This window comes from Puma concolor, chromosome A3 (assembly GCF_028749965.1).
Source record: "Puma concolor isolate L17-30 chromosome A3, mPumCon1.1.hap2, whole genome shotgun sequence".
In the NCBI taxonomy this organism is placed as follows: Eukaryota; Metazoa; Chordata; class Mammalia; order Carnivora; family Felidae; genus Puma; species Puma concolor.
This window is the reverse complement of record NC_141669.1, coordinates 139,682,127-139,705,629: the sequence shown is the minus strand read 5'-3', so window position 1 is coordinate 139,705,629 and position 23,503 is coordinate 139,682,127. Positions and strand designations below refer to the sequence as shown.

At 58.4% G+C, this 23,503-nt stretch overlaps 1 protein-coding gene and 1 long non-coding RNA gene across 6 annotated transcripts in view; one reads left to right on the top strand and one right to left on the bottom strand.

Moving 5' to 3' along the window:
- Positions 1–15,566, bottom strand: part of OSBPL2 (oxysterol binding protein like 2) — a 37,364-nt gene extending 21,798 nt beyond the window's left edge. For 2 of the 5 annotated variants that reach the window (XR_015249582.1, XM_086702644.1), the window contains exons 1-2: positions 15,446–15,565; positions 2,482–2,654 (exon numbers count right to left, since the gene is read on the bottom strand). Coding sequence is in view for 4 of the 5 variants with exons in the window: in XM_086702644.1 (XP_086558770.1) it covers positions 2,482–2,518 (37 nt within the window). In the remaining variant the exon portion in view is untranslated. Of the gene's footprint in view, positions 1–2,481; positions 2,655–9,154; positions 9,399–14,893; positions 15,083–15,445 lie in introns of those variants that run through there. The other 3 variants (XM_086702648.1, XM_086702645.1, XM_086702646.1) reach the window with 3 other exon arrangements.
- On the top strand, positions 14,225–17,593 carry LOC147582862 (uncharacterized). Its single transcript, XR_015249583.1, has 2 exons — positions 14,225–14,843; positions 16,438–17,593. It is a non-coding gene; the product is annotated as an uncharacterized LOC147582862 (long non-coding RNA).
- The last annotated feature ends 5,910 nt before the right edge of the window (positions 17,594–23,503 follow it).

Sequence of the window (23,503 nt, the reverse complement as noted above, 5' to 3'; positions counted from 1 at the left end):
CTGTTTCCGGGAGGACGCAGGCTCACAGGGAGCTCGGTGCTCCCGCTGGCCCCTCACTTCACAGACCAGGGGGAGGCCCAGGGCATAAGGCCAGGCGGGTTGAGCACGCCGTCAGGCCCGAAATATAAAGAAACCTGCCGCGACACTTTCCTGAGGATACACAAAAAAGTCCTGTCTTGTACTTTTCCATATTGACAGGTTCCCAAGATGGAGTGTCCACACTCATCACATGGTGGCTTTGAGAGGATACATTAAAAAACAAGCCTCTTTAACGATCAACATTTTCTGAAACAGCCTGTCACCTCTGATCTCACTGAGACAAAAGCAACATCTACTTAATCCCCAGTCCAAACTTGGCTTCTTAAGGAGACCCCCGTGCTGCAGGGCCTGCCCGCCCTCCTCTGTGTGTCCCTGTCCCCACGGACCCCCCCCCCCACCCCCCGTCAACGCTAAGAGGCTGCAGGCGGTAGCTGTGAAGGAAAACATTCACCTAAATCACTGCCCGAACCTGCGCCCGGGAAAACACGGCGACACGTCACTGAGAACCCTGCTGAAGTCTTTTCTCACATTAAGCCGGCGCGACATAAACGGTTTAAACATTTTAACGTACAACACGTGTTTATTACAGAAAAAAATACAGATAAACAAAGGAGAAACTTGAAATCACCTGTCATCTGATCACTCAGAGGTACACGCTATTAACAGGTCTGTTTCCGTAGCCCTTAATCTGTACAAGTTTTCCATGTACTTTGAAAACTTTCCTCTTAATAGTGCCGGTTCTTGGAGGAAGTAACTGCCCACGAAGCCATTCCTCTAAAAACTGCCGGGCGTAGACACTTCCCCTTAGATTACACAGGAAGGTGAGTCCTGTGGCGAAGTGATCGGGATTCTGCGTCCTCCACGGTGCCTCCCTGGGGCCCTGCTGCTTGTCTCCCACTATTTGGTTTAGACCAAAGAGCTGAAGTGAGCCATCATTTCCGTGGACAGCTGCGTCCCGGGTCTCAGAGACGTGCAGAGAAGTGCAGCTGTGCGGGGAGGCGGGGGCAGGGGGAGGGGGGGCGCTTCTCTAAACGGCGGGCTACACAAAGCTCAGGTCCAATCTGGGGAAAAGTCTCCAGGCAGAGTCTGGAGACGCTCAGGGGTCCAGGTCCACTGGTCCCAAGCAGAAGGAAGCTGCCCACAAGAGTCCTAAGGGAAGGGCACGCCAAGGCCGGCTCTCTTGATTAGAGGCCTGGTCGCCCCACAAGGGCCAGGAGGCCCACAGAGCATGTCTCGGACGACGCAAGCGGTCACTGAGGACCGTGCAGGTTAGGCGGACAAGCGCATTTCCTAGGCGCACAGTCTCGAGGAAGACCGCAGCTACGAGACCAGGAAAGACGACTCAAGTAACTGAGCTCGGCCCCTCCTGCTGCCTGCATCTCAAACAAGAATAAGTCAACAGTCGGGCTGTCGGTCCATCAACCTGGTCTGGGAGGAGGTGCCAGTCTGGCCGGTGAGTGACGAACGCCCCGGGCACACTGACCGGGCTCCAGGAGACAGACATTCACACAGCAAAGCGTGTCCAGAGGGGACAGTCACAGCAGTCACTACGGAAGTAGCCCCTTTGGCCACACCTGAAAGACCGTCACTAAAAACCTGGTCTGGAGAAATATTTCAAAGTTGCTATTTTTATACTCCTCCACCTGAGGAGGAGGGAATTGGACTAGAATAGTTTCTCGAAGTCCCTTTCCACCAGTAAGAGTCCTCAACAGATGACAAAGGACGTTCCAATTGTTGACCACAGAGAATGGAGGGCCATCTTGAACTTGAAGAGTCTTCGGGCCCATACGGCTACTTGTCACTTTCCTGCAGGTGCTCAGGGCTCCTTCCCGGTGATGGCGAGCAGCCAAGCTGAGCCAGTGCGGGCTGACCCAGCCCAGCCTCCCCTCCCCTGCCCCTCCCGCCCCCCGCACCCGCACAAATCCCCATGCCCTCAACACACTGTTTTCTGTCAGGCATACACTATCGTCTTTCAGACTACAGGCTGCGCAGCAGTCCTTAAAATGGTCACAGGAAAAGCGAAACGTAGCTGAACTCTGAAACGGTAAGAGGCATCGCGGAAGCACGCACACTCACGAGCCTTGGAACACTTCACGCAGCACTAAACAAGATGTGGTTAGAACAGAGGACAGCGAGGCTTTGATCGTTACGTATAAATAACATAAGAGAACTGCCCGGCTCACTTAGGATCCAAATAACAGTATTTACGCTCCAGGGCAACTCTTTTAAAGACTAAAACCCAGTTGCCCTTTCTTGTTATCACCTGTGGCCCAAAGCTGAGCTTCTCCCCCGCAGCCGGGATAGGGTACATGCGAGTCAACGCCGGGGGACACGTCGGGTCTCTCTCCTGCATGGCCTCACATCCCAAGGCCAAGTCCAGGACCCGGACCCAAGCCCCTGCGCACACACCGTGGCCTCTGAGTCACTTCCTGCCCCGCTCACCTGTGACAGCATCAAAGAATTCTTCCTCGCTGTTCATCCTGCCGTAGCCCGGCTCCCTCGCCACCCAGTCTTGGCTCTTCTACTGAACCATTGTACTGGACCTACGTCGACAGCGTAAGTAATCGTGCGCCGTGAACTTTCCTTCTGGTAAAAACCCAACAGGCACTCAGGCACTGGAAATCTAAGGGGAGAAAACATTTCAGTACACTTAGCTTTCAGAAGTTTTATGGTTCAGAAACATTTAGAAAATACCCATTCACCATTCTTGAAATCAATCTCAATTACAACGTAAGCAAAGAAATAAAATGCGTGATCTAACAAATGCAGGATTTCAAAAAGTATGAAAACATCCATAATATAAATATCCATCAATGAATAATAGATCAAGAAGTAATCATTATTTGAAGTTATTAGTGTTTTTTTAATGTTTATTTATTTTTGAGAGAGAGACAGAGTAAGAGCGGGCAGGGGAGGGGCAGAGAGAGAGGGAGACGCAGGATCCGAAGCAGGCTCCAGGCTCCGAGCTGTCGGCACAGAGCCCGACACGGGGCTCGAACCCACGAACCGTGAGATCGTGACCTGAGCCGAGATCAAGAGTCACACACTTAACCAACTGAGCCACCCAGGCGCCCTTATACAGTACTTCCATTTTTTAAAGATAATTACAAATTTTTAAAAAGAAAACAATGAAATGATAGATTCGGAGAGAGTTACTGTACAGGTGGAAAGGCGGGTCAGTTTCGCTGGGTGTTCACTCACATGTCTGGGGCTCAAACCTGCCCCCAGACGTCCCACTGAAGGTCACCACATACCCACACGGAAGCTACAACAGGTGGTTATAGGCAAATGTGCAGAATGATTTTCAAGTATTTGTTTCATGCCAACTTAAACAATTTTTTTAATGTTTATTTATTTTTGAGAGGAGGGGGAGGGGCAGAGAGAGAGGGAGACACAGAATCCGGAGCAGGCTCCAGGCTCCGAACCGTCAGCACAGAGCCCGACGCGAGGCTGGAACTCACGAACCGCGAGATCGTGACCTGAGCCGAAGTCAGACGCTCAACTGACTGAGCCCCCCAGGCGCCCGGAAGAACAGGATTTTATAAATGGAAGAGACTGAGCAAAAGATTAGCCTTGTCCCAGAAGGTTTGACTTTTTACAAAAACAAGCTGAGTCCATCTCACTATGTTAGTAACACAGATCTGGGCCCCCAGAGCCCTCCTGCGAGTTCTGAGGGTGGTGAAGGAGCAGCCAGTCCCGAGGGAGGGACATGCCCTCTGTCCTTGGAGTGGAGACACAGCACTGGGTGACGTCCCCAGAGCGACTCATCTCTGGCCCCGTCCGGTGCTACACGAGCTCCCACACTAGAAAACAAACTGGCATTAAGTTCCTCCATTCTTCCTGCCTTGAAGGGCTCTCTCAGAGACGCCTTTTCCCTTCCCACCGGCGGAACCAGGCACCAGGCGGCTTCTGGAAACACCCATACAAAGCCTCGCTCACAAGTCCGGGATTCGTTGCCTGTGCACATTAGAGAAGTTATTACTTACTTCCAGTTCCTCTGGGACAAAATGTGTCCCCTCTACAACACGTAGCAACTTGCTCTGCCCCGCTAGAAGCCACCCAAAGGACCCAGGGTCCCTCGAGGAGAAATGGCTGAATCCAGGACTGGGAACCAACCCTCCAGGGCAGCAAGAAGCTGGGGGTCCCGGCACAAGACGCAGGATGGGCCTGCAGAGGCTCCGTCTGCAACAGGAGAACCGTCTGAGCACCAGGATGCTCCAAGACACTGAGACACATCGGGTACAGCTGGGTCCTCGCTCGCGAAGATGCCGGAAGGAGACAGGGCGGCCGTCCCGGATGATGCCGGCTCACCCGGTCGTCCTGGAGCAGGGGCCACGCCGATCTCCTCAGTGTCGCTCTGATGTCGTGCCCGTGCTGCCGCAGCGAGCACAGCCGACTTGCTCTGAAAAACCAGTCAACGACGGGAGCACCAGGAGTCCTCCTGTCTCCTCTTGGGCGCAGCCTCTCTGCACCGCTGGCGGGGGGGGGGGGGGGGGCAGGTAACCAGGGTGGGCGCTGCTACAGAGCAGTTTCCAGCGGGTCCATGGGATGGGATGAGGGTGTGTGAGAGGCGAAGGGGCCGGGAGTCCTGACCCGTCCGTGCGGTGATCCCCCACCACGGGCTGCAGTGGATAGTCACTCCCGGCCTCTCCGGGGGGGACACCAGCCTGGGAGACACCACCAGTCCTCCCGGCTTCCCACAAAACGCCTCCCCTCATTGAGAGGAGTCTCATCCAGCTCTCTCCGAGGGGCGCCCTCTGACTGCCGTCCGTGCATGCAGGACCCCGGCTCAAAACGCAAAATGTTCCTCCACCACTCGTACAAGTACCTGTGCCTAAGCCTTACACATCCATCTGCACGATTCTCTCAGGAAAACAGATCTGCTCGTCTAGGACTGAGTGAGTGGCTAAGGGACCCTGGAGGTTACTCTCCAGGGTCAACTCAAGAGGAGAACTGTGAGTTATCTCTCTTTCTCTATAAACACCAGGCAAGGCCACCCAGAGGTGATCTTCACAGGGAAAGACAGGGACACGAGTAAATGAAAGTGCTGAATCTACTTCTGCAGTTAAATTACAATTCTGGATTTTTAGATTGTTCAAACTAACATAAGTCCTATCTAACACTTTAAAAACGTGCTGGCAGGCACCAACCAGATGGAAGGGAAGGAAGGAAACAGAGGACCTTCCTGACACAGTAAACCAAGCAAAAATACGGCACACACCTGGAACACGCCCCGAAGCAGCAACAGGACACACGGTCTCCAGCAGCGACCGGATGTCAGGCCACAGATTACATCTCAACAGATTTTACCAAAAACTCTCGCGCAAATCACCTCCTCTGCCCATAAGGCAACGAGTTAGAAATCAAGAACAGAAGGAAAACTGGAATACTCACAAACTGTGGAAATCCAACGGCAGGCTCTTAAGCAAGCAACGGGTCAAAGAAGAAATCACAAGGGAAATGAGAAAATACTTAGAAACAAATGAAAATGAAGACACAATATACCCACACGTAGGAGACGCAGTGAAAGTAAATGCTGAGGTGAGGGAAACTTATAGCTGCCAACACCAGCATCAAAAACTCTCAACCTAACTCAAATCAACAACCCGACTTTACAAGCTGAGGAAAAAGAACAACTACCAGGGTTAGCAGAAAGAAGGAACTAACGACAGAAAAACAGAGAAAATCAATGAAACTAAAAGTTGGTTCCCTGATAACATCAACAAAATGATCACCTTCAGCTAGGTAGACTAAGAAAAAGAGAGAGAATACGCAACTAAAATTGGACATTCTTACCGATTCGACATAAATACAAAGGACTCGTAAGAGCCTACGAACTATGAGCAATGATACGCCAACCACCTGGATACCCTAGATTGAAACGGACAAATTCCCAGAAACACAAGACTCACCAAGACGAACTCACAAAGAAACACAAAATCTGTGACTAGTAAGGAGACTGAACCAAGGATCAACTCTCACAGCAGGGGCGCCTGGGTGGCTCAGTCAGTCACGCGTCCAACTCTTGATTTTGGCCCAGGTGATGATCTCCTGGTTCGTGAGATCAAGGCCCGCATCAGGCTCCTCACGGACAGCATGGAGGCTGCTCGGGATTCTCTCTCTCTCTGCCCCTCTCCCTGCTCACATTCTCTCTCTGTCTCTCTCAAAATAAATTTAAAAATTTCACTTAAAAAAATCTCACAGCCAAGAAAAGCCCTAGGCCCGATGGCTTCCCTGGTGTATTCTACCAAACATCCAAGGAAGAACTAAGACCAATTCCTCTCAAACTTTTCCAAAAATTGAAGAGGAGGGAGCATTTCCTAACTCATTCTATGAGGTCAGCATGACCCTGAACCAAGGCCAAACAAAGACACTACAAGAGGAGAAAACTACACTGCAATGTCCCTTAAGAACACAGAGGCAAAAGTCCTCAACAAAATAACAGTAAAATAAACACATTAAAACGCATTCAGCAACACATTAAACGGACCACACACAACGACCAGATGGGATTTCTTCCTGGAGTGCAAGGATGGTTCAACATATGAAAACTGATTGATATAATAGGTCACATCAACAGAATCATGGGGAAAACACACATGACCTTCTCAGTCGATGCATAAAAATCATCTGAGAAAATTCAACACATTTTCGTGATAAAAACTCTAAAAGCTAGCAATAGAAGGACAGTAGCACCCCCTAGGCAGAGCCAAATATGAAACCCAACGGCAAATACGGTCAAAGGCGAAAGACTGAAAGCTTTTCCTCTAAGATCAGGAACGAGGCAAGGATAGCAGTTCCTCAAAAATTAAACACAGAATTATCACATGAGCCAGCAATCCCACCTATAGGCATTTGCCCAAAAGAACGGAACGCAAGGTCCTGGAGAGATGTTTGCACACGCAGGCTGACAGCAGAATTATGCACAACAGCTAAAACGTGGAAGCGAGCCGGTACCCGCTGGCGGGTGAACAGAGAAACCAAGTGTGGTTTATACGTGCAATGGACCATCCCGGCCTCGGAAAGGAGGGAAAGGCTGATACCCGCCACCACGTGGAGGGACCTTGAGGACACTGTGTTCGGTGAAGTGAGCCAGGCACAAAAAGCAAATACTGTCCGATTCCACTTACATGAGGACTTAAGGAGTGGTTAAATTCACAGACACAGATGATGGCTGCCAGGAGCCGGAGGCAGGGGAATGGGGATTAGTGTTTAATGGGGACAGAGTTTCAATTTTACAAGATGACAACGGTGCCAGCGAGGGGTGGCAATCAGGGTTCCACACAGTTATGAATGATTTACTACCACTGAAACGCACGCTTGGAAGAACGGTTAAGATGGGGGCGCCTGGCTGGCTCAGTCAGTGGGACGCGCGACTTTTGATCTTGGGGTTGTGAGTTCCAGCCCCACCGTGGGTATAGAGATTATTTTTTTTAATGGTTAGGATGGTAGATTTTATGTTATTCTACCACAACTGTAAAAATTGCAAAAAGTACATTAGCACTGCAAACAAAAAATAAACGATTATGGACAGAGCTCAAACGCACTGGCTGCTAAGCTTACTCAGCTTTACGCTAAAAGGGAAAAGCTGCCATTATCTGTTTCTCCTTCTGACGGCTCAAAGTGGTGGCTCATTCTCACCAGGAAACCGTGTGGCCGTGTGAAATCGGGGACCTGCAGAGCAAGGTCGGGCGCTGGCACGGGGAGGGAGGTGGACGCGGACCCCAGGCCGGAACGCAGGGCGGTCCCAGAAGATCGCCGGGGCGACTCGGGAGGCCCTGCACGGAGAGCAGCCTCGGGAACTGGGCCCGCGCTCAAGGCGCCGACTGCCTACGGCTGGGTTTCCATCCAGCACAAGTCAGAAGCTGTACCTTCTAGAGCACAGTTCATGGCAAGGCTCTCATGGCCCCAGCTCTTAAGGTCAAGGCCAAACGATCTAGAAACAGATGCCCCGTCCACAGTGCAGAGAACTCGGTGAGCCTCAGGCTAGGGAGGCGACAAACCAAAGCCCCCCCTCTCCCCCTCCCCCGGGTCCCCGTGGGCGTGAGACCCCTGGAGAGACATTACAGTAACACTGAAAGTTACCAGAGTGCTCGGCGGTTCCCCAGGAGCCCCGGAGCAGGAAACACTGTCACTTCCGAGCGTGGAAGCCGCACGGCTCAGCACACACTGGACAATTAGCCGTGGGCGGGAAGTGAGGAACAGGGTGGCAGAGATGGGAGCGAGAAATCAGGAACAGGGAAGCCAAGGCTTCTCGGTGACGCTAACGCGTGGCAAGGGGGACGCTGGCCCTGGCGGAGGGGCGGCCCCCGGCTCGCGGGCTCTCTCCACCAGGCAGCTCCACAGGCTCGAGTGAGGGGCCCCGAGCCACCCCGTCCTGTGCCTCTGGAGACCTCGCCCCTGTGGGGGGACACCGTGCTTGGGGCCGCTCGTGCTTTTCGTGCCTCGAAGCCCACTTTGTGCACGAGGCCCACCTGTCACCGGATGCCTGCAGACCCTTGCCCTACGGATGCCCACTATGCCACAGCCCCACTTCCCTCCTTCGTAAAGCCTCAAAAATTCATGCAGGCACACACCCCACCCGCACAGGCTCCAGCCCGCCAGAAACGCACTCGCGGGCTCCGTCGGGCGCGGGGCCGCTGGCTGCCGGGGACTCTGAGCCCCCAGAATGGGGCTGAGACCACGGGGCAGGGGCCTTTCCCGCTGCCCACCCGGCAGCCCCGGCCAGCTCCCGGGATCCCGCCACACACAAGGAGGCGGTTGGCAGAGCAGGGAGGCGCCGAAGCACCGGGGCCGGTCGGAGCGGCAGGACCTTCCCGAGACCCAGCCGCCGGGTGCGACCCAGTAAGGGTATCAGGCCGAGCCCTCCGTTCGCTCTCCTTTCCAAAACCGCCTGCACCGCTCAACTCGCAGTCACGGAAACACGCCTCGGGCCACCCGCCGAGGGACCCTCCGGCCCGCCCGTTCCCACAGCCGCACAGCCGGGGCGGTCAGTGACCTGCTCGGGGCGCACACAGCCTGTCTCACAAGGTGAGCCTCGCCGACTGTCTGCCTCCCTCCCGGGGAGCGCCGCGCACTCGGGCCTCCGGGACCAGGGGCGGGAGCAGGGACTGACCGCTGGGCTCTGCGTCCTTCCACCCGTGCGGGATGTGATTCCATCCGGTTGTACGCGACGCTCCACCGAGTGCCGTTTCCAGGCCACGGCGGGTGAGCCGTGTGTCCCTGTGTGTGTCCCTGCCCGGGTCTGCGTCATCTTCATCGCAAAAGCCGGCCTCCTGACACTGCAGAATTTACAGCTTCTCCCCCGACGGCCAGCTGTGGGCTCTTTCCAACACACTGGCGCCACCCTCAGAAGGCACCACCTCGCTTCCAGACCGGCCAAGCCGGTTTACCAGCCACTGTGCAAAGGCTGGTGGGTGGGGTTAGGAGTCCACTCAAGAAACGGAGGGCTTCTGGGCTTGAGGAAGGTACACGAACCTCTCATGCTCTGTCAATCGCTAACTGTTTACCACTCTCCGGGCCAACAGGGTGGCCTTGAGAGGCAGGCAGAGGGTGAAGCTGCCTGGCCCGGAGGAGGAGAGCAGGGGACCACACTTCCTGGTGGGACTGGGCCAGCCGGCCGGCCGGCCGGCTCGGCAAGTGGGAGTGAAGCACTCCGCCACCCAGGAGCGCTCCTGGCGCCCTGTGCCCCCTCCAGATCCCCGCCTCCATTGAACCAAACTCCTTCTCATTCAACGAGTGCCAGGAATACATCACACACTTCAAGGAACAAGAGCTTAGAACCCAGCACCAAGTGTTTCCAAACATGCACGAGATGAACGCAAGCTTTTTCACGTACACAAGTTTGTTTTAATCGACCTCGTCATTGCGGAACAGAAAAAAAGCGGTTCCAACGCAGCTCGAGAGAATGCGTGAGAACACTCGGGAACTCTGTCCACGGCCTGTGGTCTGTGTTCACAGAAGACTGCCGAGCAGCCACCACGCCAGAGGGTGCCGTGCAGAACCCTGAGAGTCCGCAGGGCCAGCCCCCCCGCGCTGCCTGGTAGCCTTTGATGAGAACCAAATGCCGCGGACCAGCAAGCAGCGACCGTGGCAGCTGGGATGCGGGGTGCGGGAGCAGCGAAAGGGGGTGCCCCGGCCATCCTCAGGGCCCCCACTCCCACAGAGCCTGCTGCCGGCCTCCGTCCGGCAGGATGCTTCAGATGCCATCTCCGTCACGGCACAGAGTCCCGTCTGCCATACCTGCCCTTCCGTCTGCCTGCTGCCCTTCCCTGTCCCATGTCCTTCCCGCTCATCTCCAGGTATGCCCTTCTCACTGCGCTGATATCAGACCTGCTGGTTACTCCCAGCTACACTTCCTGAACACTAATGGTGGGGACGGGCGGTGTCAGGGATGAATTTGTAACCAACGTCCCAAATACGAGAGAGAAACAAAAAGGGAAAAATCGTAAAACTCTGTGTTCGTTGTTTTTCTTCAGGAAGGTAACTAGGTTCTCCACTAAGTTCTCCAAAGGGCTCTGGACCCAAAACTGGGCTATGACCCCACGCGTGGGCCCCACGTGCCAGTGAGCACACCAGGCACCTGAGAACAATGGGAGCGGGTCACACACACACCCCGGAAGCCCAGATCCAGTAGATCTGGGGCTGGGCCTGGAACCTGCACTTCTCAGAAAATTCCCCAGGTTTTTCTGATGAGAAGCCAGGGTTAAAATCCCTCCGTCGCTAACCAAAGAGCCTTCCGCCCTGACAGGCATCGGCATTCAACCCAAAGCACAGCCAGCACAGACAAGCACCTACAGCACCACTGAGAGGCTGGCTCCCCGCACGGGGACCCCTCCCCCACCCTGCTCCGTCCTGGGGACCTGCCCTGCTCCCCCAACCCGGTCAAGGACTCTGGAAGACAGGTCCTTGGTCCTAACTTATACAGGATTATACAGCATGGCTCCGGCCCTTCTCTCCCCTGTCCAGTGTGTGACAGTGTGACATCTGTCACCACTGTCCTTTTTCCTGGTGCTTCTCTACACACCAAAGGGTTCCAGTGTGGACATCAAATCATACCGTCACCCTGGTTTTAAGGCAATGGCAGAAGTCACTTTCTGGCCAACACAGTGGCTCAATGTGTCAGACTTCAGCTGATCTTTTCTCGCGATCAGCCTTTTGTTTGTCCAATAAAACTCACAGCCTTCCCTGCCCCGTGGCTGCCACAGTTTTTTCCAGAATCTGGATTCAGTACAGCTTCCCTACAGACCATTCTCGTGTATGTCATGCTCTCTCCCAAGAACCTCTGCACCAGCCTGGACCAAGATTTTCTCCGGGCACCTTTTAAGGCCAGTGCCCATCCACCGCTCACCATCAGACAGGCCTGGCCACCCAGGAGCGGCCCAGATGGTTTCCACCGCTGACGGGCCTCAACCCTGGGGACAGCCCCAGACCCTAGCACCCAGGGACCCAGGGTTTCTTGAACAGACTCCCAGGCACGGTGGGATGAGGCCCAGAAGAGCGCCACGCACACGCCCACCCCCCACCCCCATCAGGCCCCAAGGCTGTGGAGCCAGGGGCCGCTCAGCCAGGATTGATCCCAAAGTCTGGGTCTCCAAACAGCGCCTGCAGGCAGTGCCGCCCGGCTCTCAGACGTCTGCTTCTTCAAGACAATCCTTGTTATTTTTTTACTTGTAAGTCTTCTCTACCCCCAATGTGGGGCTCAAACTTACAACCCAAGATGAAGAGTCGCAACGCCCTACCGGCTGGCTCAGTCCAGCCGGGCGCCCCAAGACAGCCCTTTGTAAAGGCTTACTTCTGCTCTGGCTCAACACAAAGATCACGACATTTGCATAACCTGAAGGTCCAGGTGAGAGACCTGGTTTGGGGTTCCGCCCAACGGCCCCAAGTTCTTTTCTGAGTTTGGAAGGGAGAGCAAGAAATGCCGTCAAGTTCGCAGGCCTGCCCGAGTGGCCATCGATCGCACAGTCCCCAAGGAGAGCTGCGGGTACGGGCCGCACTCCACACCGCGTCTCCCAGTCCGGGCTCGACCCGACCCAGGCGTGACGCGGCTGTCGCACCAAGCACTTTGAGAGAAAGAAATGACGGCAGGGACACAAGTTAATCACCGCGCGCGGAAAGCGCATTTCAAGTATCCAAGTGCAACCCAAGATACTAGTGCTTTTTATTGATCAGTCAAGTTCACATACTAACTTCCTTTCGGTCTCACTCCGCTACGACTCAACTGTAAAGTGCGCCAAGCTCAGGGGGAAGCTGCACACGTGACAGCGTGCCAGGCACTAAGTCAGGAGTCAGCCTCCACCGGGAGGACATGGCAGTGGCCCCGACCACGCGCTGGGTGTCCCCACGCCCAGGGCCCTGGGCGGAGGTACGGCGTCTCTGTAAGCACAGGACAACCCGACGCGAACAGTCGGAACTTGAAGGCATCCCCGTGACTCACCTCAGCAGAAGGCAGAGCTGCCCACCAAAGACGTCCTGGCTTCGCTTCGAAACCGCATCTGCGCCTGTCTGCGTCACGGCCAACTTCGGCGCTCTCTGGCCGGGACGGAAGGGGCAGCCGAGGGGCACCCGGCACCCGTCGTGACACTGGACACTCTCCGTCACCTCTGCACAGATAGTCCTCACAGGAGCCTGTGCTGCAGCCACAGACCCCGCACGCGAGAAGAGAGAAGTAACTCTGCCCCCGTCGAAGTCAAGGGGCGGCGGCTGCGGCCTGAGGGCCCCTGCCCGCGCTCTCCCTACTGCCCCCACCGCCTGCGGAACGATTCTTCAACTCTGGAGCACGTCAGCCACCTGGAGCACCGTCCTCCCGGCTCTCACTCCGTGTAAGCCCTACGTGCCTCGTTTCCGCCGCAGCCAAACTCCCAGGAAAAGACGAGGCCGTGGCTTTTCAAAGAAGTACTAAAGAAACCATTTGTACGAGACAGCTAGCCCCGTTTGAAGACAGTACTGAGAGCCTAAGAGGTTGGAAAACCTCCCCACTAAAAAACCAGATGTCCTTCCGTAATCAGCTGAATGTAACAAAGTGTTAAAAGTCCAGCCAGCTTTAAGTGCGCGTCCAAGCCTCATTTGCTAGCATTTTCTGGAGGGCATGGCTGAGGGCACTAGGATGAAAGTCAAGTGGCACTTTTTAAACATTACAATAACCCCATCGGTCAAAACGCTAGACAAAACGGGAGTCTGATGCCCCGAAACGCCTCCGAGACAAGGAATGCCCTGGGCGTGCTTCGCGGTAATGCAGCGAGTCTGCTCAGAACTGAATTGCGAGCCACAACGTCAGACCTGCATGGACCTCCATCATCGCCCCGCTCCTACAATTCAGCCTTCCGCACGGTGAACATCAACCACCTTGCTGCCAACGAAGCAACTGGGCAGCAGGTGGGATATTTCAGGAAAAGCTGGGATAGCCAGATGGAGAATTCCTTTATTTCAGTAGGAATAAAATGGTTCTATGAACACTCGTGCTCACAAAAAAATGAAAATCTCTCAGGTGCATATGCTGTAAGAAATACAATTCTGACACATTGTAATACAGCACATGTAGAATGTTCCAGAAGAAAACGTGAAGGGGCTATTGTAAACAATAATTTTGGTTTTAAAAGGCCATAGGGAGAGGCGCCTGGGTGGCTCAGTCGTTTGAGCGTCCGACTTCGGCTCAGGTCATGATCTCATGGTTGATGAGTTCCAGCCCCGAGTCAGGCTCTGTGCTGACAGCTCAGAGCCTGGAACCTGTTTCAGATTCTGTGTGTGCCTCTCTGTCTGCCCCTCCCCCACTCATGCTCTGTCTCTCTCTCTCTCTCTCTGTCAAAAATAAACAAACATTAAAAAAAAATTTTTTTTTTTTTAAAAGGCCATAGGGAGAGGCACTTTAAGAGTGTAAACTCTGAAGCCAGCCTACTTGGGTTCAAATCCCTGCTCTATCATCCACTACTGTGGGACTCAGAGTTAGTTACCCACCTCTCCGCTCCTCGGCTCACTCATGAACACATTAAGGATGTCAAACACAGGAATAAAGTGAATATAATAGGCTCGCTGCAGTCCTGGGAAGACAACTGTCACACAGTATCACCACCCGAGGTAGGAGCTGTTATTAACATTAAGGGCATGTGACGCAGACAGGAAAAGCAAATCTACCCAGGAGAGTCAGTCCCTGCATGGTCATGTTTTCAGTGACAACACCATGCCAGGCCCCGCGCTGGACAAGGAGGAAGTGGAGCCGGTAAGGTTCCTGTTCTCAACAAGAGGAAAGGGAACTAATAATCTGGAGCACCTACTATGTGCCGGGGACTTGGGGGTGATGGGGTCGTCTGCTCCTCAGCCCTGCAGGTAAATGACATGTGGCACAGAGGAAGGAGCTGAGGCTGGGGGAGATGGGAAAACACCACCCAGCAGACGGTCAGCAAGAGCCTTCTACAAGAGCGTCTACGGACGCCCTCGGGGACACCGTCCTTGCACCAGCCCCCAGGGCTGTCCCTCCCACATCCCCAGTGGGTTGGAGGGGTCAGGCAGCTTGCTGCCTGCATTCCAGAGATGAACGAAGCGAGCGAGGCCAGGTCTCCAGATGTGCCCAGGCAGGCAGTCCCAGAAAAGGGGCTAATGCTGCCGCAGCTGCGGGCCCAGGTGGGCAGCTGGTCCCGGACTGACACTCAGGATACAGACCCGGGACGTGAGCACGGCTTCCCGGGAGGTGACCCTCACACTCAGGAGCACCGGGAACACCGGGCCAGCACCTGGTTTCTCCTCCCGCACACGTGGGGGTACCGACCGGAGACCGCCCCAGGCCCCGTTCGGCGAGGCTGCGCTCGGTAAGTCCGACGGCTTGCGCGGGAGCGGGGAAAGAGGAAACACGTCCGACCTGTGCGACATCGGTGTCCGGTCCAGGGCGCCCCACGGCACGACGGGCAGCGACGGCTGACACACGGACGGCGAGCCAGGCGCGGGCGCACCAGCCCTCTCACAGGTGGTCGCCCGGGGCGGCGGGGTCCCCGGCGGGGACGCTGCCCCTCCGCGCGGCCCGCGTGTGCGACCCGGGGCCGCAGCCCAGCCCGCCCCGGCCCGCAGCCCGCGCCCCCGGCCCTCCCGCCGCCCGGCGGGGCGGGCAGGCGAGCCCAGGCCTCCCAGCCCACCCGACTTCCGGCGCCGCGGTTGCCCGGCGACGCGGGGCCTCCGCCGCCGCCCCCCGCCCGCCGCCGCCAACTTTCCTCCCAAGTTTCCCCGGGGCCGCAGGGCTGACGGGCGGGCGGGCGGCGGGGGTCGGGCCGGGGTCGGGCCGGGTCCAGGCCTGGCCGGCGGGTCGGTGAGCACGGGGCTCCCTCTCCCCACCACCACCCCGCCCCGCCGGGCCTCCCGCCCGCCCGACGCCCGCCCGAGCCCCCGGCGACGCGGGGCCGGGGTCCGGGCCGCTCACCTGGACGGCGGTCCCTCCGGCGCCGGCCGAGCCTCGCCGCCCACCCCGCCCCCGCCCCACAGGCCCGCGACCCGCTGACACCGAGGCGGAAGTGCGGCCGGCCGCCAGGCAGACTGACAGCCGGCGCTCTCCACTCGCCGCGCCCGGCGCCGGAGCGTCAGCGGCCGTCCGCCCAATCCGCGCCCGGCCCGAGGGCCGCGCCGGGAGGCGGGACTATGCTAATCATTTGCGGGAGCGGCAACCCCCGTTGCCCCTCGGGAGTCCCGCCCGCGCGGAGGAGTGACGCCACGGACAGCCAGTCACAGCAGGCAGAGGCGGGGTTATGCAGATATTGACCCTAGGTGGGTGGGAGAGAGGGAGGAAGGGGCGTGGCTGGACGGGTTGAGTTTACAAACAGCGAGTCAGGTGGCGGGGGTGCTGGGCGGTTGGTGGCTCTGCGCTCCGCTGTTCCCGACCCCCAGGGGACGGGCGGCGGCGGGAGTCCTCCTCTCAAAGCTGTCTTCCTCAGTTCAAACATGTTGCGGGCTCCCCCGTGTCCACCCTCCTTGGCATACCATTCATCGCTCACCAGAATCCTGCGCCAATTTACCCTCCGGCCGTATCCCTGGCAGTTAATTCCCCTGTTTAAAACTCACTAATCTGTAGTGGCTCCGCGATTGAGCCCAGAAGCTCTGGAGTCAGACCCCGAGCTTGCATCCTTATCAGCTGTGTGGTCTTGGGCAAGTTAAGTAACCTCTCTGAGCCTATGAGCACCCAGCTTTTCCTTTGCAAACTAGGTTTCTCCCACCCTCATCCCATTTGAATCACAGGTCTGGGTTTGGGTGAGTGGAGTAACAGGAACCAGGCTGGTTGCTCAGAAAGTGATTGATTCAGGGGTGAGCAAGTGACCCTGTCCTGGCCAATGAGGGTCCGCCCTGAGACTTCCGCTGGGGGTCGGAGAGCTCAGGCCAGAAGGAAGGCTGAGGCCAAATGACTCTCCCATCTGCCCGCAGACCTCTCCAGAACTGGGCCGGCTGAGAGAAAGACGCTGTCTGGAGCTACTTACTGGGCGTCTGGCCACCGTGAGGGATGTGGCGCCCGGGAATGAGGCCAGCCCAGAGGGAAGCGAGAGCACACGTCCTGGGTCACCTGGAACAGCTACACCCTAAGCAAGCTCTGTCCTAGACTTTTCAGTTACAGGAGCTACTGTATTTTCTTTTCTGCTGAAGCCAGTTTGAGTACAAAGGAATACTGGGTCTTGCACCCCCAACAGTACTGACAGAGTAGTCGTGACCACATGGCACATGGAGACAGTCCCGCTCACGGCCGCCTCTTCCACAAAGCCGGACCCTAGCCCCACCGTGCCCCACCCGGCCTCCTGTCCCCCAATGCTGGTCTCCGTGCTGCCGCCTCAGAATGTGATTCCCCGTCTCTAGCAAGGAGGAGGTACTGACAGGTCACCCCAGCAGGACTAAGGGTGCCTTGAGGGCAGGGGCCGGCCTCGACTGAGTGGATGGGGTCTCCGGCAGGGGTGGGGCCGGATGACGGGGGATCCCGTCATCCCCCATCCTAGAGACTGGCCCAGCTCACTGGTGGGCCCTGTCACTGCCGCCCGCCGACGTGCTGGGACTGAAAAGGAGCTCTCCCAACCTCTGCTGTAGAGAGAAACCAGGAGGGGGTGGGGCCAAGCCTCCGAAACAAAGGCGTTGCCATGGTTACCCCTGAAGAAACCGACCCCAGCAGAAGAGGGAGGTGTGTGCAGGCCCCCAAGCCAGGACAAGGACAAGGCCTGTTGCCATGGAGATGCTCCAAAGCTTCCCTTGTGGGCCTGGCCAAAGTCCAGTGCAGGGTCCCGAAACCACCACCCCTCATTCGAAGACGGGGCTTTGCGATTCTGACCTAGGGCAAAGGACACGCCCCGAGGGATTCAACCTGCCGGCCCACCCCGTGGCCATGACCTCTGGGGTGAGTGCGGTATCGGGGAGCTAGGGCCAGAGGAGAGGCTGGAATGGACAGAGTCTCCTGTCTGCCCACGGGCCACACCAGGGCTGAGCTTGACCACCTCTGCCCTGGCCTTGGAGTGGGGTAGGGCCTGACCCCAGGTGGGCCCTGCGGCTGGGATATCAGTTTACCCCCTTTTAACAGATGCAATAAACTGAGCTCCAAGGATCAGGTGCTGGTCCTTCCTGGTCCCCGAGGCCAGGACTGAGTGAGAATCCCCTCTTGGCTGATGGCTGGGAAGACGGCACCTGGGACCCAACACAGGAGCATTTTTCCTGATCTTCAGTAGGTCAAGAGGCCGATTCCAGAGGCAAAATTCTCTAAGAATGGGACAGAAGATGGGAGCGGAAAAGGAGACAGAGGGTTTGGGGCCATGCGATGATGGTGGTGGTGGCTGACATCATCCAGTGGGTGACATGTCTTGTCCAGTTTCATGCCTGCGACGGCCAACCGAGTAGATACTATGTGTGATTCCCACTGTGCAGATGAGCAGACTGAGCCTGTGCTGAGGAAGCGGCCCAGGAGCTTGTCAGAAAGACAGAGACCTGCCCAGACCTCCCCACCGGGTCTGCCCCTGAACCAGATGCCCAGCTGTTCCTGGGTGGCTGGGGCCCTGTGGGACTCCATATGGGTCACCATATCAACTACTGTTGACCTACCCACTGGCGGGGGATTGTCACAGAGTCTCCTCCATCCTGAGCGCTCAGGCCTGGCTTGGCTCCCAGGGTCCCCTCGGGATCCCGGGGGTCCATCCACGTATGCTGGGCTGGTACGTAACTTTCAGGGTGCCTGCTCCTGCAGGAACTGCTCTCCGACCAGGCCAACCCCAAGAGTGTCTGTGTGTCCCTCACCGCCCCAGAATTAGAACCTCCCTGTCCCACGTCCCGCACGAGGCTCAGTTGATATCGTGACCCAGCAGCCCTGTGGGTGGCTGCCCAGCCTCCCCTCAGCAGCTGGCCGACCTGTGGGCCCGGTGCCCGGAAGCCCCAAATGTGTGGGAACGCGTGCCCCTGCTGTGCCGTCCGGAGGCACATTCACACGCACTACCCTCCTGGCTGTCTCCCCGAGAGGACGCAGAACACGGATGATGCCTCCTTCAGATGGGGAAACTGAGGCTCAGGCAGCAGAGCAGGCTGTCCGCTCGCTGCAGAGCCGGCCGGCAGCCAGAGCCACCCCGTAAGCCCAACCGGGCTGGGCGTCCAGGAGTGCCGATGCCCGCACTGCTGGCCTGGCCTTTGCCTTGGAAGGGGGCGGGGCGGGGCCCGAGGCTCAGCCCTCTCCCTGCCACCCACGGGCCTTTGCAGAGACACTTTCCGCTCTCTTCTGTGGGATGCTGGGGCGTCTCCTCTGAGGATGCCACCTGGGTGGCCGGAGAGCGCTGGCCACCGCGGCCTGGCCCTGGCCCTCACGTGGCCCAAGCGGATCCTTCCCCATGCAACCTTCTCGTCTCCTCTGCAACGTGACAGCGCTCGGCTTCCCCGTCGTCGGAGGAGGGTATTTTTAGTTTTGAACCCACCACGTGAAGAGAGACAAGTTATCAATAGCAGCGGCAAAGGGCTTTTTCTTTTTTTTCCCCATGGCTTTGGGGCCTGAGCAATCTGCACCCGTTAAATTCTGCCAAAGAAAAAGCAGTGCCTTCCTCTTACCCACTTTCCACTCCGCTGCGGCTCTGCCAGCCAGCTCCTCCCGGCGCGACCCCGCCTGACTCAGCGGCACCCCCATCCCTGGGGGAGGGAGTTGGCCCTGAGGTCAGCGTGTCCCCTGGAGGAACGGGCGGGGGGGGGTGAGCTGACCCCGGGGGCCGAGAGAGAGGGCAAGGCAGGCACGCGGGGGTTGGCGGGGCCCCGCCTTCCACACCCACAGAGGTCACATAGGCCCCACTTCTAGCTTCAGTAGCAGCCCTAGCATTTATTGAGCACTTACTGTGTACCCAGCAGTGGGCTGAGCATCTTTGAGGGCGCTTTCCCAAACCAGGTGCCATGCAATCCCCAGTCCCTTGTGGCTGTTATTAGGTGTTTCTGGAAGAAAGGGTTTCGTGGCCAAGTAGGTTTGTGAAAGCTATGTAAATGAAGCCGACGAGGGGGCACCCAGGTGGCTCAGTCAGTTAAGCGTCTTGATCTCGGCTCAGGTCATGATCTCACGGTCCGTGAGCCCTAAGACCCATGTGGAGCTCAGTGCAGAGAGCAGAGCACAGAGCGTGGAGCCCGCTGGGAACTCTCTCTCCCTCCCTCCCTCTCTCTGCCCCTCCCCTGCTCGTTCGTGTGCGTGTGCACATGCGCACGCATGCTCTCTCTCTCTCAAAATAAATAAATAAATGAAATCATAACTAAATAAATAAACTAGGCCAACAAGTGTCCTCTCCGATGCAGGGCTTCCCAGGGCCCTGCTCACTCTGGTATATGTGGGAGCCTCTGGGATACGGAGGACCCGCCTACAGACCCAGGATTTGCTGGAACTGGGAGCTTTTCTTCCATGGAGTGTCCTGCAAGATGCTGGAGGGACCCCTACCTTGCTGGGGGCAGGGACGTTCGGACCAACGCAGCTGCCTTCCCTTCAGGGTCAGCTGGAGCTGCGTGTATAGAAACTCAGAACGGGGCGCCTGGGTGGCGCAGTCGGTTAAGCGTCCGACTTCAGCCAGGTCACGATCTCGCGGTCCGTGAGTTCGAGCCCCGCGTCGGGCTCTGGGCTGATGGCTCAGAGCCTGGAGCCTGTTTCCGATTCTGTGTCTCCCTCTCTCTCTGACCCTCCCCCGTTCATGCTCTGTCTCTCTCTGTCCCAAAAATAAATAAACGTTGAAAAAAAAAAATTTAAAAAAAAATAAAAAAAAAAGAAACTCAGAACAATAGAGCCTTCCGCAAGGCAGAAGTGTCCTGTCTCACGGGACACAGCCTGAGCTGTCCAGGGCTGGCGGGGAGCCATGGGTCATCGAGGACCACGCCCCGGCCTATCGTGTCGCCGTTCTAGAGTCAGCCTCCGTTCTCAGGTTCACCTCATGGCCCAAGATGGCTGCTGCTACTCCAGGCATCACATGCATACCTGGCCAGGAAGAAGGAGGCAGAGAAGGGCAGAGGTGCTGCCCCACAGTGAGTCGGCCCCATTTGAGGATCGGCCCCTGAAAGCTCCGGGCACTTCTGCTCACTCTTCACTGGCCAGAACTGCGTCCCACGCCATTCTTGGTGGGACAGCAGCATTTTAGCGGAGGGCATGGCCAGCCTGAACAAAACAGAGGACCCATGGCCTGTGCCTGTGCCTGTGCCTGGCGGGATGCTCAGCGTCCCCGGACACCGAAGCGCTCAGCGTGGGCCTGTGGGCTCCCCCTTCCTGGCGGTGCCCTGACTTCAGGCCGGAGGTTCCTTGTGGTACCTGTCGACCACCTGCTGTGCTGGCTCCGTGGTGCCACTGGGAGGCCCTGATTCCAGGAGGCCAGAGGGGACCGCGGGCAAGGGGAGGGGTGGCTGGGCCCTGCCCCTTCTCTCTCCACCCCTCCTAGGGGCCCACGTGGGGCAGGAGGGGTGTGGTGCGTCTGCGTGCGGGGCATCAGCAGGGTGGGCAGAAGCAGGAGAAAGGGGCACCAGCAGCAGGTGGGGGTGGGGGTGTTGGGTAGGAAACACTGGGCATTTGAGGTTCTTCTGGGGGTCAGCGTGCCCCCTCCATGCCATCCCCGGGAAATGAAGGCAGGAGAGGGGAGAGGAGGGGACAGCTGGCCACAGTGTGCCAGGCACGCCCCAGGCCTGCCTTCGTGGCTCATGGAGGACTGTGCCCTGTGCGACCTGTGCAGTCAGGCGGGGCTCCGTGCTCAATTCACTGCCCCGCTGTTGCCGCCTTGAAATTCTTCATTACTGGGGAGGGGCCCACATTTTTCTCTTGCGCGAGGCCCCACAAATTCTGCAGCTGCCCTAGATAAGGTACAGGAATCAGGGCCCACAGGTGCTGCCTCTCCAGTTCATGCACACAGCAGGCTGGGTGGCTCTGTCCCCTCCAGGCAGGGTGGCAGGCTGGGTGAGCAGGTCGGGCTTGTTCTGGGGAAGAGGCAAAGGTGCTGAGAAGAGGCTTCGTGCTGGGGACTTAGCCAGACCTGCCCCAGCTCGGGGAGGGCGGTCTGCCCGCGAGTCCCACAGCCAGGGCACCACCAGAGACAAAGCCATCGGGCACCTCCAGCCACTCACTGGCTACAGGAGTAACATTGCTTTCTGGGCTCCTAGCCGAGCTACGCACAGTAGGTGCTCAATAAATGCCCCTGGATGCTGGCAGGAGGTGGGTGCAGGTGGTCTTGGCAGGCAGCCAGGGTTGCGATGGAGCCTGGAGCCCCCTGCAGTTTGCAAACAGGGGTTCTTTCCAAGCCCGCTTCCCCAGAGCAGGGTGGAGCCCAGAGGAGACAGAGTCGTGCGAAAAGCACCTGTGAAGGCAGGACACAGGCGTGGCCCCAGAGCCGAACAGCCAGCGCTCTCCCCAGCGGCCACCCCTCCCTCCTAGGAGTGGCCAGATTCTCCTGAGGGGCCTCCACCCCGAGGCTGGCCCGATCCCGTACCCCGGGCAGGGCACGGGATGGGACCTGGGGCATCACTGTGTCACTCTGGGGTAATCAGGCAGGCGGGGGGCTCGGTCTCAAGGGCGCACGTTGTGCCACAGGGAGGGGAGCAGAGCTGAACCCGGGGCGGGGAACGCGGGTTCTGAGGAGAAGCCTCCAAGCCCGCTTCTCCACACAGGGAGTCCAGGCCTCTGGAGCGCTCCTCTCCCCATCAGGGCATCACAGGCTGGGACCACCCTTCCGGATGGCGCACTGGTGAGTCACTCAAGACAGACTCCAAGGAGCTCCGAATGTTTCTGGGGGCATTTAGCCACTGGCTTCTCCAGTATTGCACCATTGTACAGATGGGAAAACAGAGCCCAGGGAAGGGATCATTACTTGTCATATGGGTGTTTCCGGCTCTGCATGAGTCAGCAGAGCAAATCTGGAAATGTGAGAGGACTATGTGATGCCAGGGAAAGGTAGATCCAGGCTGGATCTGGCAAGGGCATGAGGAGAGGGCAGGGGCTGGGGGAGAGGGCAGGGACATGGGGGAGAGGGCAGGGGCTGGGGGAGAGGGCAGGAGCATGGGGGAGAGGGCAGGGGCTGGGGGAGAGGGCAGGGGCTGGGGGAGAGGGCAGGAGCATGGGGGAGAGGGCAGGGGCTGGGGGAGAGGGCAGGGGCTGGGGGAGAGGGCAGGGCTGGGGGAGAGGGCAGGGGCATGGGGGAGAGGGCAGGGGCTGGGGGAGAGGGCAGGGGCTGGGGGAGAGGGCAGGGGCTGGGGGAGAGGGCAGGGCTGGGGGAGAGGGCAGGGGCTGGGGGAGAGGGCAGGGGCTGGGGGAGAGGGCAGGAGCATGGGGGAGAGGGCAGGGGCTGGGGGAGAGGGCAGGGCTGGGGGAGAGGGCAGGGGCATGGGGGAGAGGGCAGGGGCTGGGGGAGAGGGCAGGGGCTGGGGGAGAGGGCAGGGGCTGGGGGAGAGGGCAGGAGCATGGGGGAGAGGGCAGGGGCTGGGGGAGAGGGCAGGGGCTGGGGGAGAGGGCAGGGGCATGGGGGAGAGGGCAGGGGCTGGGGGAGAGGGCAGAGGCATGGGGGAGAGGGCAGGGGCTGGGGGAGAGGGCAGGGGCTGGGGGAGAGGGCAGGGGCTGGGGGAGAGGGCAGGGGCATGGGGGAGAGGGCAGGGACATGGGAAGAGGGCAGGGGCATGGGGAGAGGGCAGGGCTGGGGGAGAGGGCAGGGGCATGGGGGAGAGGGCAGGGGCTGGGGGAGAGGGCAGGGGCTGGGGGAGAGGGCAGGGGCTGGGGGAGAGGGCAGGGCTGGGGGAGAGGGCAGGGGCATGGGGGAGAGGGCAGGGGCTGGGGGAGAGGGCAGGAGCATGGGGGAGAGGGCAGGGGCTGGGGGAGAGGGCAGGGCTGGGGGAGAGGGCAGGGACATGGGGGAGAGGGCAGGGGCTGGGGGAGAGGGCAGGGGCTGGGGGAGAGGGCAGGGGCTGGGGGAGAGGGCAGGAGCATGGGGGAGAGGGCAGGGGCTGGGGGAGAGGGCAGGGGCTGGGGGAGAGGGCAGGGGCTGGGGGA